Source organism: Diceros bicornis, chromosome X (genome assembly GCF_020826845.1).
Source record: "Diceros bicornis minor isolate mBicDic1 chromosome X, mDicBic1.mat.cur, whole genome shotgun sequence".
Taxonomy (NCBI): domain Eukaryota; kingdom Metazoa; phylum Chordata; class Mammalia; order Perissodactyla; family Rhinocerotidae; genus Diceros; species Diceros bicornis.
In genome coordinates, this window is record NC_080781.1 from 15,049,007 (window position 1) to 15,068,873 (window position 19,867).

Sequence of the window (19,867 nt, forward strand, 5' to 3'; positions counted from 1 at the left end):
TAATCTGAATAACTCTGGTCAAAACTCTTTTGCCCTCTATGGAAGATTTTTTTGGCTTGAATTATCTACTTGTTAAGACCATTGTAGGTGTAGCCTAAACATATAAAGATATGCACAGAAAAACTATAATTTTATTAAGCTAAAGGCAACTAACAGTAATTTATTTATTTGGTGAACAGAGTCTTAAAAATTATCTTGATAAAGCTAATTATACTATATTTCACTGAAATCCTCTATAAGTTTAATAAGTTTAATTTTCAAAAGATAAATCATATGAAAATATGTATCTATTCTACAAGTTGATCATATAAAACCACCTTAAACTGTCTCACAAGTAACAAAAATAACAAGACGTCAACTTTCACACAAATTATATTGTTTGACTGACCTACTTATTACTTTCTATTGAATTTCTTCTTCGCTTTATTAAAAAACCAAAGTTAATTAATGTCAATTATCTAAGACAAAGCCACAGGTCACAAGCCAATGGTCATAACTAAAGATTGAACTCTCACAAAGAAAAAATTTGCCTTTTGAACAATAACTAAGAATGCTATAAAACACATGTAATCTAAAGAGTGTTTAATAAGTTGAAAGCTGAAAGATGGCATTATAACTGACAAAATGTTTCTTGAACACAAATGATCAAACAATGAAATTATACAGTTTTTTCTATGGCTGAAACATTCAGGAACTTTAAAATGAAGTGCTTAGTTTGAAATAAAATCCCATTCATGAGCAAAATTGAATTATTTTTTAATTCTCCAATAACCCTGCCAATATCCTTTAAGATCACTTTTTTCTAATTGAATTTCTGATCAATATTTTTTTCATCTAAACATTGTAAGATTTAAATTTGTATGCATTTCAACTAGTAGAACCAATCAGAAAAACACAGCAAACATATTAAACCCTCACCCAGACGTTTCAGAAACCCAAAAGAATATTCGAGTCTATTTGTGGTTAAATTCTTTTTATTCATAGTGATGTATTCTTAAATTTAAATTACTTCAGTGGAACCAAAAAGTCTCCTGATATGATTTTCTATGTTGACTCTTAGCAAACTTCTGTGATAAAATATTATCAGGAGGTAATTTAAAAAATGCTGTTCTCATCAGAAGTAAATCTAAAGAACATGGGTCTCATCTCTGGAAAGTTTAAGTCAAACAATATGGTGTCAACCCTAGGAATCGCCTTCTGATGGATGTATAAGAAAGCCAGCATGGGCTTTTTGGTCAGATGTAAACCATAACTCCCTTCTGACTCAGTGAGGCTTAGACCTAAGCTCTGCAGTGACGATTCACTTGAGAAATATTGAATCCCCTGCCTATAAGTTCCTACACTCAGCATTATGGTTTGCCTATCCAACTATGGCTCTCTACCTCACTACCTATATCTGCATCACTGGCACTCAGATTTCATCTGTCATTAAGAGTTAAATGTGCTATTCTCATTCTACATTAAAACAGCAATGAAAACAACCCTTAGGAGTTTACTACCATTCCCTTAATCAGAGGCTCTCATCGGAACACTGCCCACAGCTTTGCTCTTGAGATGAAACATCACACAGCTTCCTAATGCAATTCCGCCTCTTAGGTGGGCAGAGAAAGACACTGGCTGTTTCTTCAGGTGTGAATGCGGAACTACACTGCCACTACAACAGACTAACTTTGGAATTAGAACTTGAGAAACTTACAGAATGATGCAACAGTAAAAAAAAAAAAAAGAAAAAAAATTAGGCTGGCTGACATTCAAGTACTTCAGTCAGCTAAGTCAGGATCTCTTGGCCCGGACTCTGCTGAAGGGGTCGTTGCTGGAAGCGGCTGCGATTTGGACGCGGACTTCCTGGAGTCGTGTCTAAGACTACGGATACAGCTGTTGATAGCCGTCACACACAACTTCCACTCAAATCCAGTTTCTGACAGATCAAAAGTCGGGTAGACGTCTTGGAGAAACTCTGGTGGTAAAGTTTCAAAACATAAATTACTTAGAAATCACTTCTCAGAGAAATGTATTTATTCAACTTCAGTTCTATTGCTATGTCTATGAAAGGGTCATTAAGACTAACTAATTAAAACGCATGGAGTATAACTGTTATTAAATTAGTTGAACAAATCTTTTCATCTAAAGGATGATAATATGAAATAGCACCATTCTTAAATCACAATAAAGCAACAATATCCTATGATCTTGCTATATAACCAGAATGGAAATCCTCTGCTGCCTTTAGTACCCAACATAAACTTCTCTTATTCTTAAACTCATCAAACATGCATGTTATTCATTACATCAGAGACGTGCTAAAGCTTTGTAACGCACAAGAGGCTGCAGTGTCTTTCATGCTTTTAGAAGTAAGAGGCTATAACTGCTAAATTTTTTGGTACTGTTTGGTTTTTCTCAGACAAAAAGAATAAGAGTCTTTATCTTGCAGTTGGAGGAAAACTTCTATAAGGGAAGGTGACAGAGCAACCTAGCTCAAGGAGCACTCTTAGAGAAAGTGGGAGGACAGACAAAGGGAAAGATAGGGAAGAGAGGTGTTAACTAGAAGAGCAGAGCTGCCCTCGGATGCTTTTTTAAGTAACTTCCCAAGTACCTTTGAGCTCTCAGAAAAGGATCTGGTGATCACTACAGGCCAGAGTTAGTTGGTTACATTAATCTCATTTGTTTTTCGGTAGGATTAATAGGCTGAGAAATCAGGACAATGTCATAAACACAACATATATCCCAATTTTTTTGCAAGGCATGTGACAAAAAAAGCTTTCACACTCAAAGGACTAATTAATAGATCAGTGGTAGCCTCAAAGGAGGCTTTTAGTAGTGTGTCAGTGGATTCAGTATTGGGCTGTAGCCTGCTGAACATTTTTATCAACAAAAAAGAAGTGATAGGGCCGGCCCCGTGGCTTAGCGGTTAAGTGCGTGCGCTCCGATGCAGGCGGCCCGGGTTCAGATCCCGGGCGCGCACAGACGCACTGCTTCTCCGGCCATGCTGAGGCCGCGTTCCACATACAGCAACTAGAATAATGTGCAACTATGACATACAACTATCGCCTGGGGCTTTAGGGGGGAAAAAAAAAAAAGAAGTGATGGAAAGCAGGTTTGTTCCATCTGCCCATGACAGTAAAGCTGGGATGGACAACTAACAGACTGTAAGACAAATACAGCCCCTGCAAAGCTTTCAACAGGCTGCAACAAGGACCCTAAATCGGCTGGTGTTTCCCAAAATGTGCTCTCTGAAACACTAGTCATAAAGGAAGCTTCTTGGGGCAAAAGTTTCCAGTTGTGCAAATGAGAAATATGACACTCCAGAGTTAGATCCCACTGCAACTCCCACAGTAAAGAGATGTGCTGATTCAAAGGTGACAGATGCAGATGCGTTGAGAGGACTCATAAATGAGGAAGGTAGCAACGCATTAGACAATCGAAAATCAGGACTGTGGTGATCTGGGCGGGCCTGACAGCTAAAGGCATTCAAAACATGTTTTAAAACTGAGTCAAGTGAAACAGATCTGCAGACTGAGGCCCTTGGGGTGCCAGATCAAGATCTTTCCTAGCCATTTGACTAGAATGCACATCATTCATGAAGCACCTATTAACATTCCGCTGTCTTTAAGAAATATAGTTTGGGGAATGCTGCTCTATACTAACAGGATAAAATGCAGGAGGAATAAATATAAAATCCTACACTTGCATTAAAAAAATACTAACAGTATAAATAGGAACAGCCTAAACACTAACAATATAAGTACTGGATAAATGTCCATATACAGAAAAAACAGATCTAGGGGTCTTAGTTGACCATAAATTTAAAAGTGGCAAGTGCCATTTAGGCTGCATTAACATTGACATAGGTCTTGGCAACAATTTTTTGAATCTGACACCAAAAGCATGAGTAACAAAAGTAAAAACAAACAAGTGGGACTACATCAAACTAAAAAGCTTCTGCACAGCAAAGGAAACCATCAACAAAATGAAAAGGCAACCTACTGAATGGGAGATAATATTTGCAAATCATATATTTGATAAGGGGCTAATGTTCAAAATATATGAAGAACTCATACAACTCAACAGCAAAAATCAAACAATCTGATTAAAAAATAGGCAGAAGATCTGAATAGACATTTTTCCAAAGAAGATATAAGACGGCCAAGAGGTACATGAAAAGATGCTCAACATCACTAATCATCAGGGAAATGCAGATCAAAACCACAATGAGATATCACCTCACACCTATTAGAATGGCTATCATCAAAAAGACAAGAAATAACAAGTGTTGGTGGTGATGTGGAGAAAAGGGAATCCTTATCCATTATTGGTGGGAATGTAAATTAGTGCAGCCACTATGGAAAACAGTATGGAGGTTCCTCAAAAAATTAAAAATAGAACTACCATATGATCCAGCAATTCCACTTCTGGGTGTTTATTGGAAGAAAACAAAAACATTAACTCGAAAAGATATCTGCACCCCCAAGTTCATTGCAGCATTATTTACAATAGCTGAGATATGGAAGCAATCTAAGTGTCCATCGATGGATGAATGGATAAAGAAATTGTGGTATATATTCACAAAAATTTTATTCAGCCATAAAAAAGAACGAAATCTTGCCATTTGCAACAACAGGGATGGAGCTTGAGGGCGTTATGCTAAGTGAAATGTCAGACAGAGAAGGACAAATACCATATGATCTCACTTATACGTGGAATCTAAAAAAACAAACATGCAAAAAGCAAGCTCATAGATACAGAGAACAGATTGGTGGTTGTGAGAGGCAGGGGTGAGGGGAGGGAGAAATGGGTGAAGGTGGTCAAAAGGTAAGAAAATAAATAAATAAAATGAATACACGTTGCAACATGTATACACATATGAAAAAATAAAGTGAAAGAATGACCTCTTGTGCAGGAATGATTTTTCAGAGACAGTTTATTTATCAAAAAAATTAAATTAAAAAAATTAAAATGGCAAGTGCCATTTTAGGCTGCATTAACAGACTAATAGGTAACAGTACTATTGTATTCTGAGTTAACTTGAGCACATCTGAAGTTAGTCACTGAATCAGATCATGAAAGATTAGGAAAATATTTATATGAGGAATTACTGAAGGAAATGGAGATATTTAACTGGAAAAGGGTAAGACTTAGTGGGGAAAAGTTGGGAATAACACTTATTCTCCAATCCTCATGCTTCCATGTAGAGGCATCTCTAAATTGAAAGTTTGGAAGAACTGGGCATGTACGATCCAAAAATAAAGCTAATATTTTAATCTCCACCTGCCAGATCCTAGTGGCTGTCTCTCACTTGGTTCTGAACTTGAAAGTGGGGGGAGAGGGTGGATTTATTATCTCCTAATGCTCCAATAGGAAGTAATAACTGCCTTTAAATACTTGGTGGCCTACCATGTACAAAGTGATTGGATCTACCCTCTTTAGCTCTGGAAGGATAAGTAGGAGAAATGCGCATTACTTGCAGGGAGGTAAATTTTGAGTCACTTGGAGGAAGAACTATCTCACAAATTAAAGCCCTTGTAAAATGTAATGGACTGCCATCAACAGAAGAGTTCAAGCCAAGGGGAGGAGACTATATGTCAAAGCTGAGATGGGAATTCCTGCTCTGGGTGAGAAGTTGTATTAGAGGACCTGTAATGTACTTCCTATTGCTAAGATTTTACAATTCTGTAATATGTAGAAATAGATGGGAGGGTGTAGGAGTAAGGGTTGTTCGCTGATTGCAAATCTGCAGCCTACTAACTTTCTCCATATAAACCATTCTCTAAAGAGCCCTTAAGCGATACTGAACTCTCATCAGACAGCATCAAATAATAGGTTCTTATGTGAAATCAATTCCTTTGGCTACCGGACATACTTACCCTTGACTACTAATTTCCAGAAGAGTTCTGCCCAAATAATAAAATCTTAGGATAAGAAATTATATTAGAATAGAAGAATAAACTGGTTTATTCATTCAATGAGTTACCAATCAGCAGTTAAAGTACATGAACTAGATCTCAAAAACACAATGTTGAGGGATAAAAAATTTGCAAAAGGGTATGCACTATATATCCCCATTTATGTACATTAAAACAACTAAGAACAATACTACATACTATTTATGGATCTATCAACATAGGTAGCAAAAGTGTAAAGTATGTATGGGAATGATATATCCAACTCCAAGATGGTGATTACTTCTGGGGAGAAGGGAAAGGGATGATGGGAGGGAGTTTTAATTAATATCAGTAATGCTTTATCATTTAAAAAAAAAACATGAAGCACAAAAGGCGAAATATCTATATCTGTACTGGGTAGACAGGTGTTTATTATATTACTATACGTATTATTTTCTGTACATTTCTGTATGTTTTAAATACAGTGGGCCCTCCGTATCTGCGGGCTCCGCATCTGCAGATTCAACCAACCATGGATCAAGTACTACAATCCGTTGGTTAAATCAGTGGATGAGGAACCCGCAAATACGGAAGTCCAACTAAGGGACTTGAGCATCCGCGGATTTTGGTATCTGCGGGGGTCCTGGAACCAATCCCCACGGGATACCGAGGAACGACTGTAGTTGATACTGAACTGATACTTCTAAAGAAATTATGTTAAAGGCCATCAAACCCAGTCCCCCTACTAGTGCACGAAGCTCCTCTCATCTCTGGTCATCAGCCTTTCATTCTCCAAGTTCATTTTGTCCTTATATTAAAGTAAAATATGCTTTTTTGTCAGCTTCTCCTTGGGCCTGGCTCTGCCCCCAGGACAACGATGATTCTACTATATTCTCTCTGCTGAAATAACTCACATAGCTGCCCTTCTACAAAGGAGTAGAACTCTGAGTCTTATAGGAAATTTGTTAAAATATGCCCTATGTGGATAGTATGTCAAATTCATGCTGAATATTTTTTACTACAAAAGACATCTTCTTGATTTGTAATATAATTCAACAAAGGATAAAACAAAATGAAATACATAGAATAATATCTTTAGTCCACTTTTAAGGAACTAATCTATTCCAGATATTAAAGAACTATAAAAGTCACCTTTTCCCCCTCACTTAAAAAAATTTTTTTTAATCAGAAAGACACTATTTCTTCAATAAACACCTTCATTTCGGGATTGGTTACAAACTCTGTGTTCTTTTTTTACCATAAGATAAGAGGAATTGGGTTTTGGATTTTTTGCCTAGTGAGTTAGCTCAGTGATGTTCAAATTGCAAATTGTGACCAATTACTAGGTCATGAAATCAGTGACAGCAGCACTTTTCTAAAAATGTAACAGATTAGAAAACATTGGAATGTAATTCTCATAGAAAGAGTAAGTATTGTTTGTGAAACTTTTGCTTCAGTTTTTTCAAAATCACACACATGCGTACTGAGTCACAGTGTAAAATGTATTTGTTACTATGGGTTGCAGTAAAATAAAAAAAAAGTTTGAAAACAATTGCATTAGATAATAGCGAATGCTTACAAAAAGTGCCGTAAGCCAGGTTTCTTTCGTTCAGTCTGAAACACAAGTGTTGTTCAAGTTTGTTGGATACGAAACATGTGATATGAGGGAGGAACTGAAGAGGAACCAACTGAGACCAGTCTGGGGCTCAGAACTACGTCTTTGCTGGGTACCAGTGACACAAGTAAGAAATATTCTGCTTCCTGCTTTGTCCAAATTTGAGATTTCACAGAACTGCTATCAGAAGCTTTGTTACTTCATCTAGTTATGTCATAGATAAAGACTACACTATGCTCATGTGCACGAGAAAAGACTAGCAAATTACCCTGCTGTGCTATTGTTGACACTTTTGCAGACTGAGAAAGCCCCGCAGCTTTGACCTTGATCCTCAGTAAAAGAAGGTGTTTGAGTTTTCCTACGCCTTGCCGTCCATACCAGGGAGCCACAGTCAGTAATGCCTTTCCTGTTCTAATAATGCCATTCAAGACAGAGCAATTAGCCCTGAGAACCCAGACGCAACAAGAACCACAATTCTCAAAACTGCTCCTTGTTAGACCCTAAAAAGGGAATTAGAAAGGGCTCCATCTCCCCTCAAAACACACACACACTGAATGGATTTCTCTTTCTGCCCCTCTCTAACACAGTTTGCTTTTATTTATTCTCACATACTCGACATGTCACAAACCTCGGAGAGCGTTGATCCTATTGGAGTCCAGGGCACAGATGCCCCGCGACTGACTGCCATACACGTTACTTTTGATCAGGACATCGTCGGTGAACAGGCTGCGAATAAGGTATCTGGCTGACAGCTCTGGGCGAGACTTCTCCTTCGCCATATTCAGAACCGAACGTGGCATCTGTATATTTCTACATGGATTTCCAAGATATCCTAGAAGCAAAAGAGAAAGAAGATGTCAATTTTCGTGGCAGATGTTAGGTTTAAGGTTTCTAAAAGGCTGTAATAGAAAAGTTGATTTTTCTGAATTTTTAGGCTCAAGAATTTGAGAGGTTAAAAAAATTAAAGCCTGAAGTTTTTAAGGTGTCCTGAGACGGCATGAGAAATGAGGCAGGAATCACTGCTGATGTGATGACGTGGGCTCGGATCATTCACGAGGACGATTCTGTGTTCTTCTATCTTACAGGACATAAGCAGTTTTAACACTACATTTAGTAACACATTCTAAGTAATTTTAATGCATTGTTTTCCTACTTACAAAAAAGGCTATTTTCAAAAATAAGCATCATGATTCTTACTGAAATATTTATAATTTTAAAAATGTAGATTTTCTATTCGGTATTAAACTAATCATATAAAAATCAACAAGCTCATCTTAGATATCATATTTTAGATAACTTATCTGAACTGAAAAATAAATGTTAAGCCTATTTTCATTTCTCAACTCTACAGCTTAATCATCACCATCTCTCTTCAGTCCATAGTGATTCAAATTAACCAAACTGTACTTCAAAAATATATTTTACATATAATAAAGAATTATTTGTTAAAGAAAATATATTAGAGAAAAACGATATGATTCTCACAAGTCAATAAGCACATTTTTCATCTTGGAACATCCATCATTTCATGAGTGACAGTACAAATTGCTGAATCCTCCAGGTCCAACATTTAGCAAGGGTCTAAATTATTTAAAAATTCATTCAGTGGGTCAAAAGACTTAACTCTGGAAGATTAACCTAGCAATATTTAGCAAGGGTCAGAAAAAAGGTTAATACTCTTTAACTTGGTAATTTGAATTCTGAGAACCTAACTTAAGAAAAGAATCCAAAATATGTAAAAAGCTATATGAATAAAGATTTTTTTTTGGCAGCATGATTTGTATGATTGATAATTCCCTCCAAAAATCCTCAAAAATTTTTTTTAAATAACAACAAAAAGAGGGACATAGTTAAATTAATTAGGTCCACTTACTGAATGGAATGTTATATATCTGTTTAAAGCAATGACTATGAAGATTGGAGAGTCTTGAGGAAAAACACACATATTATGTTAAAAAAGAAGAGTAATTATGTAGAGAGCACAATGTTTTAAAAGATTTTTAAGAAAAAAAATTGGAAAAAAATTAAAATGTCCACAATAGTTTTTTAAGGTATCTTGACCGTGGGAGCTTTTCTTCCCTCCTAAGTATTTTCCAATTTTTTAAATAAAATGGTCTAACAGACTACACATAAACTGAGGTGGCTTCCTGGCTCACAATCGTCTTAGTTGCCCTGTCTCCTGTTCTAGCTGAGTCAGGGGCAGACACCTATGTCCCAAGCTCCCCAAATCAGATTCTTTCTCCTGGGAATCTAAACAGTGACAAGAGAAAACTAGAACCTAGCTCTCATGGAGAATGCAGATATGGAGCCCCAGAGACCTTGATGGACTCCAGATGCCACAGTCTTGAGGCCACTCTGGCCCCTACCTGCGGCTCCGTTCGTTCTTTGCTTCTTTAAATCTAGGAGCTATTCGTCCAATGATTTTTGTTGTGGTGGTTTAATTTTGCCAGAGCCTGTTTCTATGGTGTACAACCTGAACAAACATAGCAGTTACATCACTTTTATAAAGGACAAAATAAAGATATATCATTTAAACCATATATCATATATCATTATATCATATAACTACAAAGATATATCATTTAAATAAGTTCTCTTGAACAGGTTCACAGGTAGTATTCTACTTAGGGTTGACATGGGGGCAGGGGAGAGACGGAAAATAGTTTTGCTACCTCAGGTGCCACTAAACCCCAGTATCCTGGGGAAGAGGCATTGGGAAGCATGAGCGGCAGGTGGCACAGTCACCTATGGAACCCACTGCCACTTGACACTAATGAAGCAGGATGTGCCTCCAGCAGACAGCTAGCATTCTGAGGAATGGGAGTCATTAATTCAGGCAAAAACTCTTTATGAAGCACCTGCAATGTGCCCGGCACACAGAGAGCAACACCCCTGAACTGCTTCTGGCTCATCCAGCTGTAGCTGCTCCTCCTTTACCTGCGGAGCAAGGTGCCTAACCCGAGAGGTCACGCTGGCTGAAGGAGTCAGCCGAGAACTGCTCTCCGAAGGAAAAATACAGATTTAGCTTAATGTTAAAAACTATCAGTTTCAGAACTAGGTATCTATATTTCATTAACTCATTAATATAAGAGATCGAGTTGTTTAGATTTATTATGAAAAATTTCAAACATACATAAAAGTAGAGAGAATAGGACAATGAGCCCCATAAATTTATCACCTGGATTCAACATTTATCATCAAGAGAACTTATTTTAAAACTCACCCAGTGTTTCATCAGATGCCGCAGAATTATCAGTGGAAGGTGCTCTCATTCCTTCAGGGAGAGCACTGTTGTTCTGCTGAGGATTTCCATTTTCTCTTGTTTCTGAGGCAGCTGTTTGCTGAGATAACTGAGAACCGCTTTCACTTCCCTCGCCATCCCTTTTATTATTTGCATCTGCAGATTGTGATGTATTGGTAGTCCGCTGAAATAAAAAGTGTATCTATAAACAAAGTCCCGTAGTGAGAAATATGGACATGCTCCATCATCTACCAGGGCGCCCCAGATTGGTGGGGAAGCAACTGTCTCTAATAAGGTGGGCTGCAGCCCGAGAATATTGTGTACCATCACAAAGGAAGTACAGGTGTGGATCTTCCTCAAGCTGCCATGACTCGCTGCTTCTTGGGGCCCTGGAAGCTCTATCTAATGAACTGAGTGATAATTGCTGGCACAAAAGAAGGGCTTAATAAACATTTCATGAATAAACGAATAAATGAGTTTCTTGAAGACGACAACTTTTTGTTTGTTTGTTTTTTAATGTTTTTGTTTGTTTTCTCTTTCCCCAGTGACTTTCAAATCTGGCTGCACATTTGAACATTTGAATCACCCTAGAGATCGTTTTTTTTTAAAGCTGTGCTTGGGCCCCACTGTCAGCAAATTCAACCGGAATCTCTGGTGGAGGGAGTGGGAGAGCTCAGGCATCAATAACTTTTTTCAAAGTGTCTCACATGATTCTAATAGATAATGAGGGTCGACAACCACTGCTCTAGGTCCAGGCTTCTCAAAGTTCAATGTACACACACATCACCTGGGGGTCTTGCTAAACTACACATTCTGCCTCAGTGAGTCTGGTGTGGAACTCAAGACTCTGCATTTCTCACAAGCTTTCCAGCACTGCTGCTGCTGCTGGTCTGCAGACCCACTCTGGTGGTGAGGACCTGTCCCTCTCCTAGTCAACTACATAGCAGGCACTCAGCAGATGCTCCTTCTCTTCTGACGCTTAAGCAAATATGCAAATTACCATTTTCCAGGCAGTATCATAATTTTGCATTCAAATGTTTAGGGTGCAATTTTTGTAGGATATAAAAGAGAATGTGAAAAACAAGCAGATTTGGTCTCAGACAGATGGTGCTTGAGCTGCCACTGAAATCCAGCCATTTACCAAGAAAACATAAGCTCGGCTACAAATATTCTTGGCAAATAGTTTCCGTAAACTTACTCTGGAGACCCAGGAGTGACTAGACATGGTGAGAATAAAATGGGGTTTTTAGAGAGGTGAATGGAAATTAGGAATTGTCGTCAAGTTAATGTTTCCTCAGGAGAAGGCAATAGACATGACAGTCTTCCCTATTGGCCCATTCGAGTTAAAAAATCTCTAATGCACTTTGAAGACAGAACGGAGGAGAGGGAAGCCAGAGTCCCGTTCACCGTGTAACTATACAGAGTATAAAATATCTCTGATAGCTCAACCTCATGCTATGCATTATTTTCACCAGGTTCTGCCATCACTGAAAGTGAACAAGTAATAAAGTGCCTTCCTTTTCTCCTGTGCCATCCTTAACTGCCACTAGAACAGCTAAGCAGCGCCAGGCTGCTCTTTTCTGTGTTACCCAGTGGGATACTGAAAAAGACTTGCCAAATATCTTTGTAGCTGAAACCTTTTTCTAGTCTAGCCCTTGGCTTCAAATATACTAATTATTACACTATAATTGATTTATCTTAGGGCAATTTTTATGGAACATAAATATCAGAGTGAAATAAACAGGCAGTATGCTTTTGCGAGAACATACCCTGCCCCTAAATTAAATAAACTAGATTTAAGCACATAGCCTGAAGATCCTGTGTGCCATGCTGTCACTTCTGGAGTTGTCTATAGTATGCACTTATACAGCAGTGACTATATCTAGATGGAAAATAACTTACTGTCATTTTTCTGGCTTCAAAACACAAATAGCGGATCAGAGAATGGATATCGGAAACACAGATTTTCCAGTCTTTTCCACATTCACGCAAATCATGGTTGGGAAAAATGGTTGCCAGATATTCTACAAATAGCAGAAAGCATTCATGAAATAGAAAAAAAAAATTAAGAAACTGATGAGAAATTTTTTATTTAAAATACTGAAATTTTCTATTTTTAATTGTCTTTCTTTTCTCTCTCTCTCTGAGAGTTTAGAAATTCCACCTAAAGAGGATGCTTTGCTGAATATCTCATTTCTGCTAAAACACTGACCTAGGGAGCCAGTCATGAGGTTTTGGTGCGAAAAAAAAAAAGGCAAGTAACAAAAAGTCAACTATTTCAGGGTTCTAATGCCATTTAATAACCCTATAGGTAAGTTACAACTAAAAATAAAAGGAAACCTGCAAAGAGAAAATAGTATTATTGCAAACATTATTACACCGTGGTCTATTTATCTGTGCACATTACATGTCTATCTTCCCCGTAAGCTATTCCCTCTGCCTAGAATACCCTTCCTCTTTTCTTCACCTAGCTAAGGAATCCTTCCAAATCTAGCTCAAATGTCTTATCCTTAGAGAGCCTTCCTGAATGCCCTCAAAGTAGTTGCTCTGCTCTCTGATCCTCCACACTCCCACGCTGGATTGGAATTGATCTGTTTCCCTCGATGCACCCCTTTCTAGACTATGGTCTCCTTGCAGGCAGAAAGACTGATTCATTGTTGTATCCTCAGCGCCTATGAGTTCTAGGACCTCCATACACATTTCTGGAAGGCAGGAAGGCAGGAGGCTAAAGTGGATTAATCAAGAGATTCTAGTTCTGTGTTGTCAGTTACTAGCATTGAAATGTGTTTTATTCTTCCACATTTTTTTTTTTGGCTTTTTCTTTATTTCTTAGTACCAAGTTTCAGCACTGAAGAATTGACTTAGTACTAACCATAAGTAACTGTAATCAATAGAGTTTGTCTTATTCCACCAATCTATAGACAAGTTTTATTCTTTAGAAGTTGTTATCCATTACATACTATTCAATTGTAAAATCTAGGTCAGACAGGTAAAGTGAACAGTTCTAAGGTTTACACAGACTTCATCACTACTTCTTCAACTGCCATTAACATTAACAGATGACCAAATGATGATGAAACAAGATTCCATAATGACTTTACATACCTCTCATTGCAGCTATTTTGTTTGGATCTAGGGGTTGGCGGCCTTGGGAAGTGACACCTACAGAGCTGCGAATCAGAACTTCCTTGGAGAACAAAATGCGAACCAAGTAGCGGGCTGCATGCTTAGGTTTGATCTTCTTTTTTGCAATAGTCAAATGAGTATCAAGTATTCTGACATTTCTCTTTGGATCACCAAGATATCCTTTAAAAATACAGGGAAAAAGTAGAATCCTGATTTACTTCATGAAAGTACCTAAGAAAATTAAACTAATTGATTTCTAATTCACAAATTTCTACTTGGGTGAATTTTTTTCTACACTTCTCTCTTCTTTTCCTTAAATGAGTCTCTCTGATGCCATCTGCATAACTGTTAGCATTTTTCACTTTTGCTCGTCTTGAATTTGCTATACTTGAAACAATCTGTTCATTGTCTTGAATAAATTTAATTCTTAGGCTGCAGGTGCCTATGTAAACATGTTGCTCTGAGACCCCACTGCTCCCTTTTACACTCTAAAAGTGCACTCAGAGCTATATTACTGAGTGAGTACATGTTCCCTGAATACAACTTGGAAAGTATGGGTAGGAATAATTAAGAAAATTTTAAAATAGCTAGCATTTACTATCTACCAGATATCAGGCACTGTGCTAAATATTTTACATCTATAAGCTCAGTTTCATCATCCTAACAACTTATTCCCACTTAGCAGATGAGGAAACTGAGGCCCAGAGAAGATAAGTTATTTGAACAAGATTACACTGCTAGTTACAGAGCCAGTTTTAAAATCTTTTTAAGTCTGTCTATTTATAACCAAGTGCTCTGAACCATTAATCTGCTAATGTCTTCCCTTCTTTTTTCTATTTCTTTTCTTAAACACAAAATTGAAATCATACTTTATATATAGTTTGAATCCTGCTTTTTCAGTTAACATTATATTTTGAGCATTTCCCCATTTTCTCTTGTTTTCTTTCATGTCTGCCTCCCTGTCATCATGATTTTCCTGACAGGTGACATCTACATTGCACTTATGTTCTGGGCATTGTGTTAAGAGCTTTAAATGAATTCTCCCATTTGATCCTCACAATTCTATGAAGTAGCTACTATAATTTTTGTCACTTCACAGATGAAAAAACTAATATTTAGGTGATAGAAGTGGCTGAAGGTCACATGGTTAGTAAGACAGAGCTGGGATTTGAACCCAGGCAGTCTGACTCAGGAGCCCATGCTGTTAACCAGCATGCATTATGGTCTCACATACTGTGGATATACCATGAGTCACTTAACTAATTCCCTATGATTGCTTATTTGGCTGTTTCCAATTTTTCATGATTCTGTAAAGAACATTTTTGTACCAAAATTTTAGTATGTATCTCTTTTTTAATTATGTCTTCTTTTTTCTTTTTTTTCGCTGAGGAAGATTCACCCTGAGCTAACATCTATTGCCAATCTTCCTCATTTTTTGCTTGAGGAAGATTAGCCTTGAGCTAACATCTGTGCCAATCTTCCTCTATTTTGTATGTGGGTCACCACCTCAGCATGGCTGACGAGTGGTGTAGGTCCACCCCTGAGATCTGAACACTCGAACCCAAGCCACTGAAGCGGAACACACTGAACTTAACCACTAGGCCACGGGGCCAGCCCACTGAAATTATATCTTCTGATAGAAGTAGGATTACTGAGTCTACTGGTATAAATACTTTTATGGATTTTTATACAAATTACCCTTCAGAAAGTTTTCACCAATTTATACTTTTACCAACAGCATATCACAGCACCCATTTAGTACAAGGAGCACAATTTTTAAAGTTTCTCCTAGTTTGGGTAACAAAGTAATTTCAAGGAAAAGGGTTTCCTCCAGGACAGGAGTCAGCAAACTACAGTCCACAGGCCAATCTCACCACCAGTTTTTGTAAATAAAGTTGTACTGGCACACAGCCACGCTCATTCACTTACCTACATCTGTGGCTGCTTTCATGCTACAGCGGCAGAGTTGAATAGCTGTGCCAGACACCAGAAGGCCCACAAAGCCTAAAACAGTTACTGTCTAGCCCTTTACAGAAAGTTTGCTGAGCCTTGTGCTAGGATATTAATAAGAGATTAGCTACTTAGAAATAGAGACACAAAGAAACTATAAAATATTAGGAAGGTGAGCCCTTAGAGGCCATGGAACCTGGGGTCTCCTCATCTCTGCCATTGTGGCTAGGCAAGCAATACAGGAGACTGTTAACAAACATGATCTTTAAAGTCAGAGAGAACTGGGTTACAGTACCAGAATTGCCACTCACCAGCTCTGTGACTTTGGGAATGGGGGTAATAAAAGTACCTACATCATGGGGTCATTATGAGTATTAGTGGAGAAGAGGCATGTCAGTTGATTAGCACAGTACCTGGCACATAATACATACTCCATAACTATTAGTCATCATTATTAATAACACCTAAAACCAGCCCTCAAAATAGGAAACAAAAAGCTTCCGATAGCTTGCATCAAAAATGTTGAGGAATATAGGCTAAATAGTGCCACTTATAATATGTGTCATTTCACACTCACCCAAATTGGAAGGGAGGCAGGGAGCAGATGAGGAAGAATCTTGGCTATTGTCATTTTCCAATACAATTGGGAAATTCATTGTTGCAGTATTGTTTTCCACGTTGTTGTCTACTTTTACCAATACTTCTATAGGTAAAAGTGCTGAAAGAAAAGAATTCTCAACTATAAACTCCATATTCAGCAAACTATCCTTCAAGTCTAAAGGGGAAATAAATAGATTCTCAGAGAAAAGAAAACCAAAAGTATTTGTCGCTAGCAGAACTACTCTTAAAGTATGGCTAGAGGAACATCTTCAAACAGAAAGGTTATGATGACACAAAAAATCTTAAAAGATCAAGAAGGAAGAAAGAACAACAGAAAGAGCAGAAGTATGCATGCAGAGAAACTCGATCATGTATACATTGCTGGGGGAGATGTAAAATGGAACAGCCACACTGGAAAACAGTTTGGCAGTTTCTTATAAAACTAAACATGCTATAACCACAGCAATTTCACTCTTGGGCATTTATCCCAGAGAAATAAAAGCTCGTAATGACACAAAAAACTGCACATGTGTGTTCTTAGCAGCTTTATTCCTGATAGCCAAAAACTGTAAACAACCAGATGTCCTGCAACAGGTGAATAGTTAAACTGTGGTAAATCCGATACCGTAGAATACTATTCAACAATAAAAAGGAATAAAGAACAGAAAGAGCAGAAATATGGGTAAATACAATACTATCATGAGTTGTGTAAATCATACGTGATGACTGAAACAAAAAATGGAAACACCCATCTGACACCTGAGACAGTGATAGTTAAAAGTGAGTAGGGCAAAGGAACCTAAGTGGAATTAAAGTTTCCACACTTCGTTCTCAGTGGTAAAATGTTGATACCAGGAGACTGTGGTAAGTTACATACGTATAGTAACACCCAGAGTGACCGCTAGGAAAACTATACAAAAAGCAATACACTCAAAAACATAAATCAAGATGAAATACTAGAGAATGTTCAGGTAACCCACAGGAAGGCAAGAAAGAGAAACAGAGGAATGAGAAACAGAGGAAACAAAGAGAAAAATAATAAAATGGCAGACAATTAATAATTACTGTAAATGCAAATAACCTAACCATATCAGTTATATAGCAGCAATTGATAAAGTTGATTTAAAAAAAGACCCAACTATATGCTGTTTACAAGAAACTCTACAAATTCAATGATATAGGTAGATTGAAAGTTGAAAAGATGGGAAAATATATACCATGCAAATATTAATCCAAACAAAAAGCAGAGTGGCTATATTTATATCAGACAAAGTAGACTTCAAAGCAAAGAAAGTTACTAAAGACAAACAAGAATGAAAGGATCAACCCCAGGAAGACGTAATGACCCTCAACATACCAAACAACAGAGTCTCAAAAATACATGAAGCAAAAACTGAAAGAGCTGAAAGGAGAAATAATCAAATCCATAATTATAGTTGAAGACCTCAACACTCCCCTCTCAGCAGCTGATGGAACAACCAGACCAAAAATCAGCAAGGATACAGGAGACCTGAACAACACGATCAACCAAGAGGATTCTCATTATAGAACATTCCACCCAATAAAAGCAGAATACATATTTTTTTCAAATGCCTGTGAATCATTCACCAAGACAGACCACATCCTGGGCCAGAGAAAAAAATCTCAACAAATTTAAAAGAAATGAAATCGTATAGAGTATATTTTCTGACCATAATGGAATCAAACTAGAAATCAATAATAGAAAGATAAGGAGAAAATCTTTAAACACTTGGAAATCAAACAGCACACTTCTAAATAATACATGTATCAAAGAGACAAGTTTCCAAGAAAATAATAAAGTACATAGGACTTAATGAAAATACAACACATCAAAATATATGGGATGCAACTAAAGCAGTACTGAAAGTGAAATTTATAGCACTAAATGCTTACATTAGAAAAGAGGAGAGGGGCCAGCCTGGTGGTGTAGTGGTTAAGTTCATGCACTCCACTTTGGTGGCCCAGGGTTCACAGGTTCGCATCCCGGGCACGGACCTAAACACCGCTTATCAAGCCACGCTGTGGCGGCGTCCAGATATAAAGTAGAGGAAGATGGGCACAGATGTTAGCCCAGGGCCAGTCTTCCTCAGGAAAAAGAGGAGGATTGGCAACAGATGTTAGCTCAGGGCTAATCTTCCTCACAAAAAAAAAGAAAGAAAGAAAAGAGGAGAGGTCTCAAATCTATAATCTAAGTTTCTACACAAAAACTAAGAAAAGTAAAATAAATCCAAAATAAGCAAAAAAGAAATAATACAGAGCAGAAATCAATGAAACTTAAAATATGAAAAGAATAGGAAATCAATGAAGCAAAAAGCTGGTGCCTCAAAAAGATTAATAAAGCTAATAAACCTCTACAAAAACTTACAAAAATAAAAAGAGATGATGCAGGGCCGGCCCTGTGGCTTAGCGGTTAAGTGTGCGCGCTCTGCTGCTGGCGGCCCGGGTTCGGATCCCGGGCGCGCACCGACGCACCGCTTCTCCGGCCATGCTGAGGCCGTGTCCCACATACAGCAAGTAGAAGGATGTGCAACTATGACATACAGCTGTCTACTGGGGCTTTGGGGGAAAAAAATAAATAAATAATTAAAAAAAAAAAAAGAGAGATGATGCAAATCATCAATATTAGGAATGAAACAGGATATCACTACAGATCCAGCAGCCATTAAAAGGATAATAAGGAATACTACAAACCACTTTACACTCATAAATTTGATAACTTAGAAGAAATGGACCAATTTCTCCAAAATTACAAATACTATAACTCAACCTAGATGATATAATCTAAATAGTCCTATAACCATCAAAGAAATTGAATTTGCAATTAAAAATCTCCCAAAAAGGAATCTACAAGTCCAGACGATTTTACTTGAAATTTTTACCAAATATTTAAAGAATTAATATTAGTTTTTCATATACTTATCCATAAAATAGAAGAGGAGGAAATCCTTACTCATTTTATGAGGCTAGTATGTCCTGATACCAAAACCAGACAGACAGTACAAAAAATAAAAATACAGATCTATATCTTTCATGAACTTGGACACAAAAATTCTTAATCAAACATTTGCAAACCAAATCAATAATGTATTCAAAGAATTATACACCATGACATAGTGGGATTTATCCCAGGTATGCAAGCCTAGTTCAACATTGAAAAATCAATCAATATAAACCATCATATCAACAGGGTAAAGAAGAAAAACCATGTGATCATTGACATAGAAAAATAATTTGCCAAAATCCAATACCCATTAATGATAAAAACTCTCAGCAAGTTAGGAATAGAGGGAAACTACTTCAACTTAATAAAGATCATCTATCAAAAACCTACAGTTAACATCATACTAAATGGTGAAAGACTGAATGCTTTCCCCCTAAGATCAGAAAGAAGACAGAGATGTTTGTTTTCCCCACTCTTATTCAACATAACACTGG

General features: G+C 37.3%; 1 protein-coding gene across 1 annotated transcript in view; it reads right to left on the reverse strand.

Moving 5' to 3' along the window:
* Positions 1-1,760: 1,760 nt before the first annotated feature.
* The window catches only part of BEND2 (BEN domain containing 2), a 52,223-nt gene continuing 34,116 nt past the window's right edge, over positions 1,761-19,867 (reverse strand). Inside the window, exons 13-18 of the mRNA XM_058535512.1 lie at positions 16,389-16,529; positions 13,841-14,041; positions 12,638-12,759; positions 10,718-10,919; positions 8,123-8,326; positions 1,761-1,957 (exon numbers count right to left, since the gene is read on the reverse strand). Coding sequence (XP_058391495.1) covers positions 1,761-1,957; positions 8,123-8,326; positions 10,718-10,919; positions 12,638-12,759; positions 13,841-14,041; positions 16,389-16,529 — 1,067 coding nt within the window. The remainder of the gene's footprint in view (positions 1,958-8,122; positions 8,327-10,717; positions 10,920-12,637; positions 12,760-13,840; positions 14,042-16,388; positions 16,530-19,867) is intronic.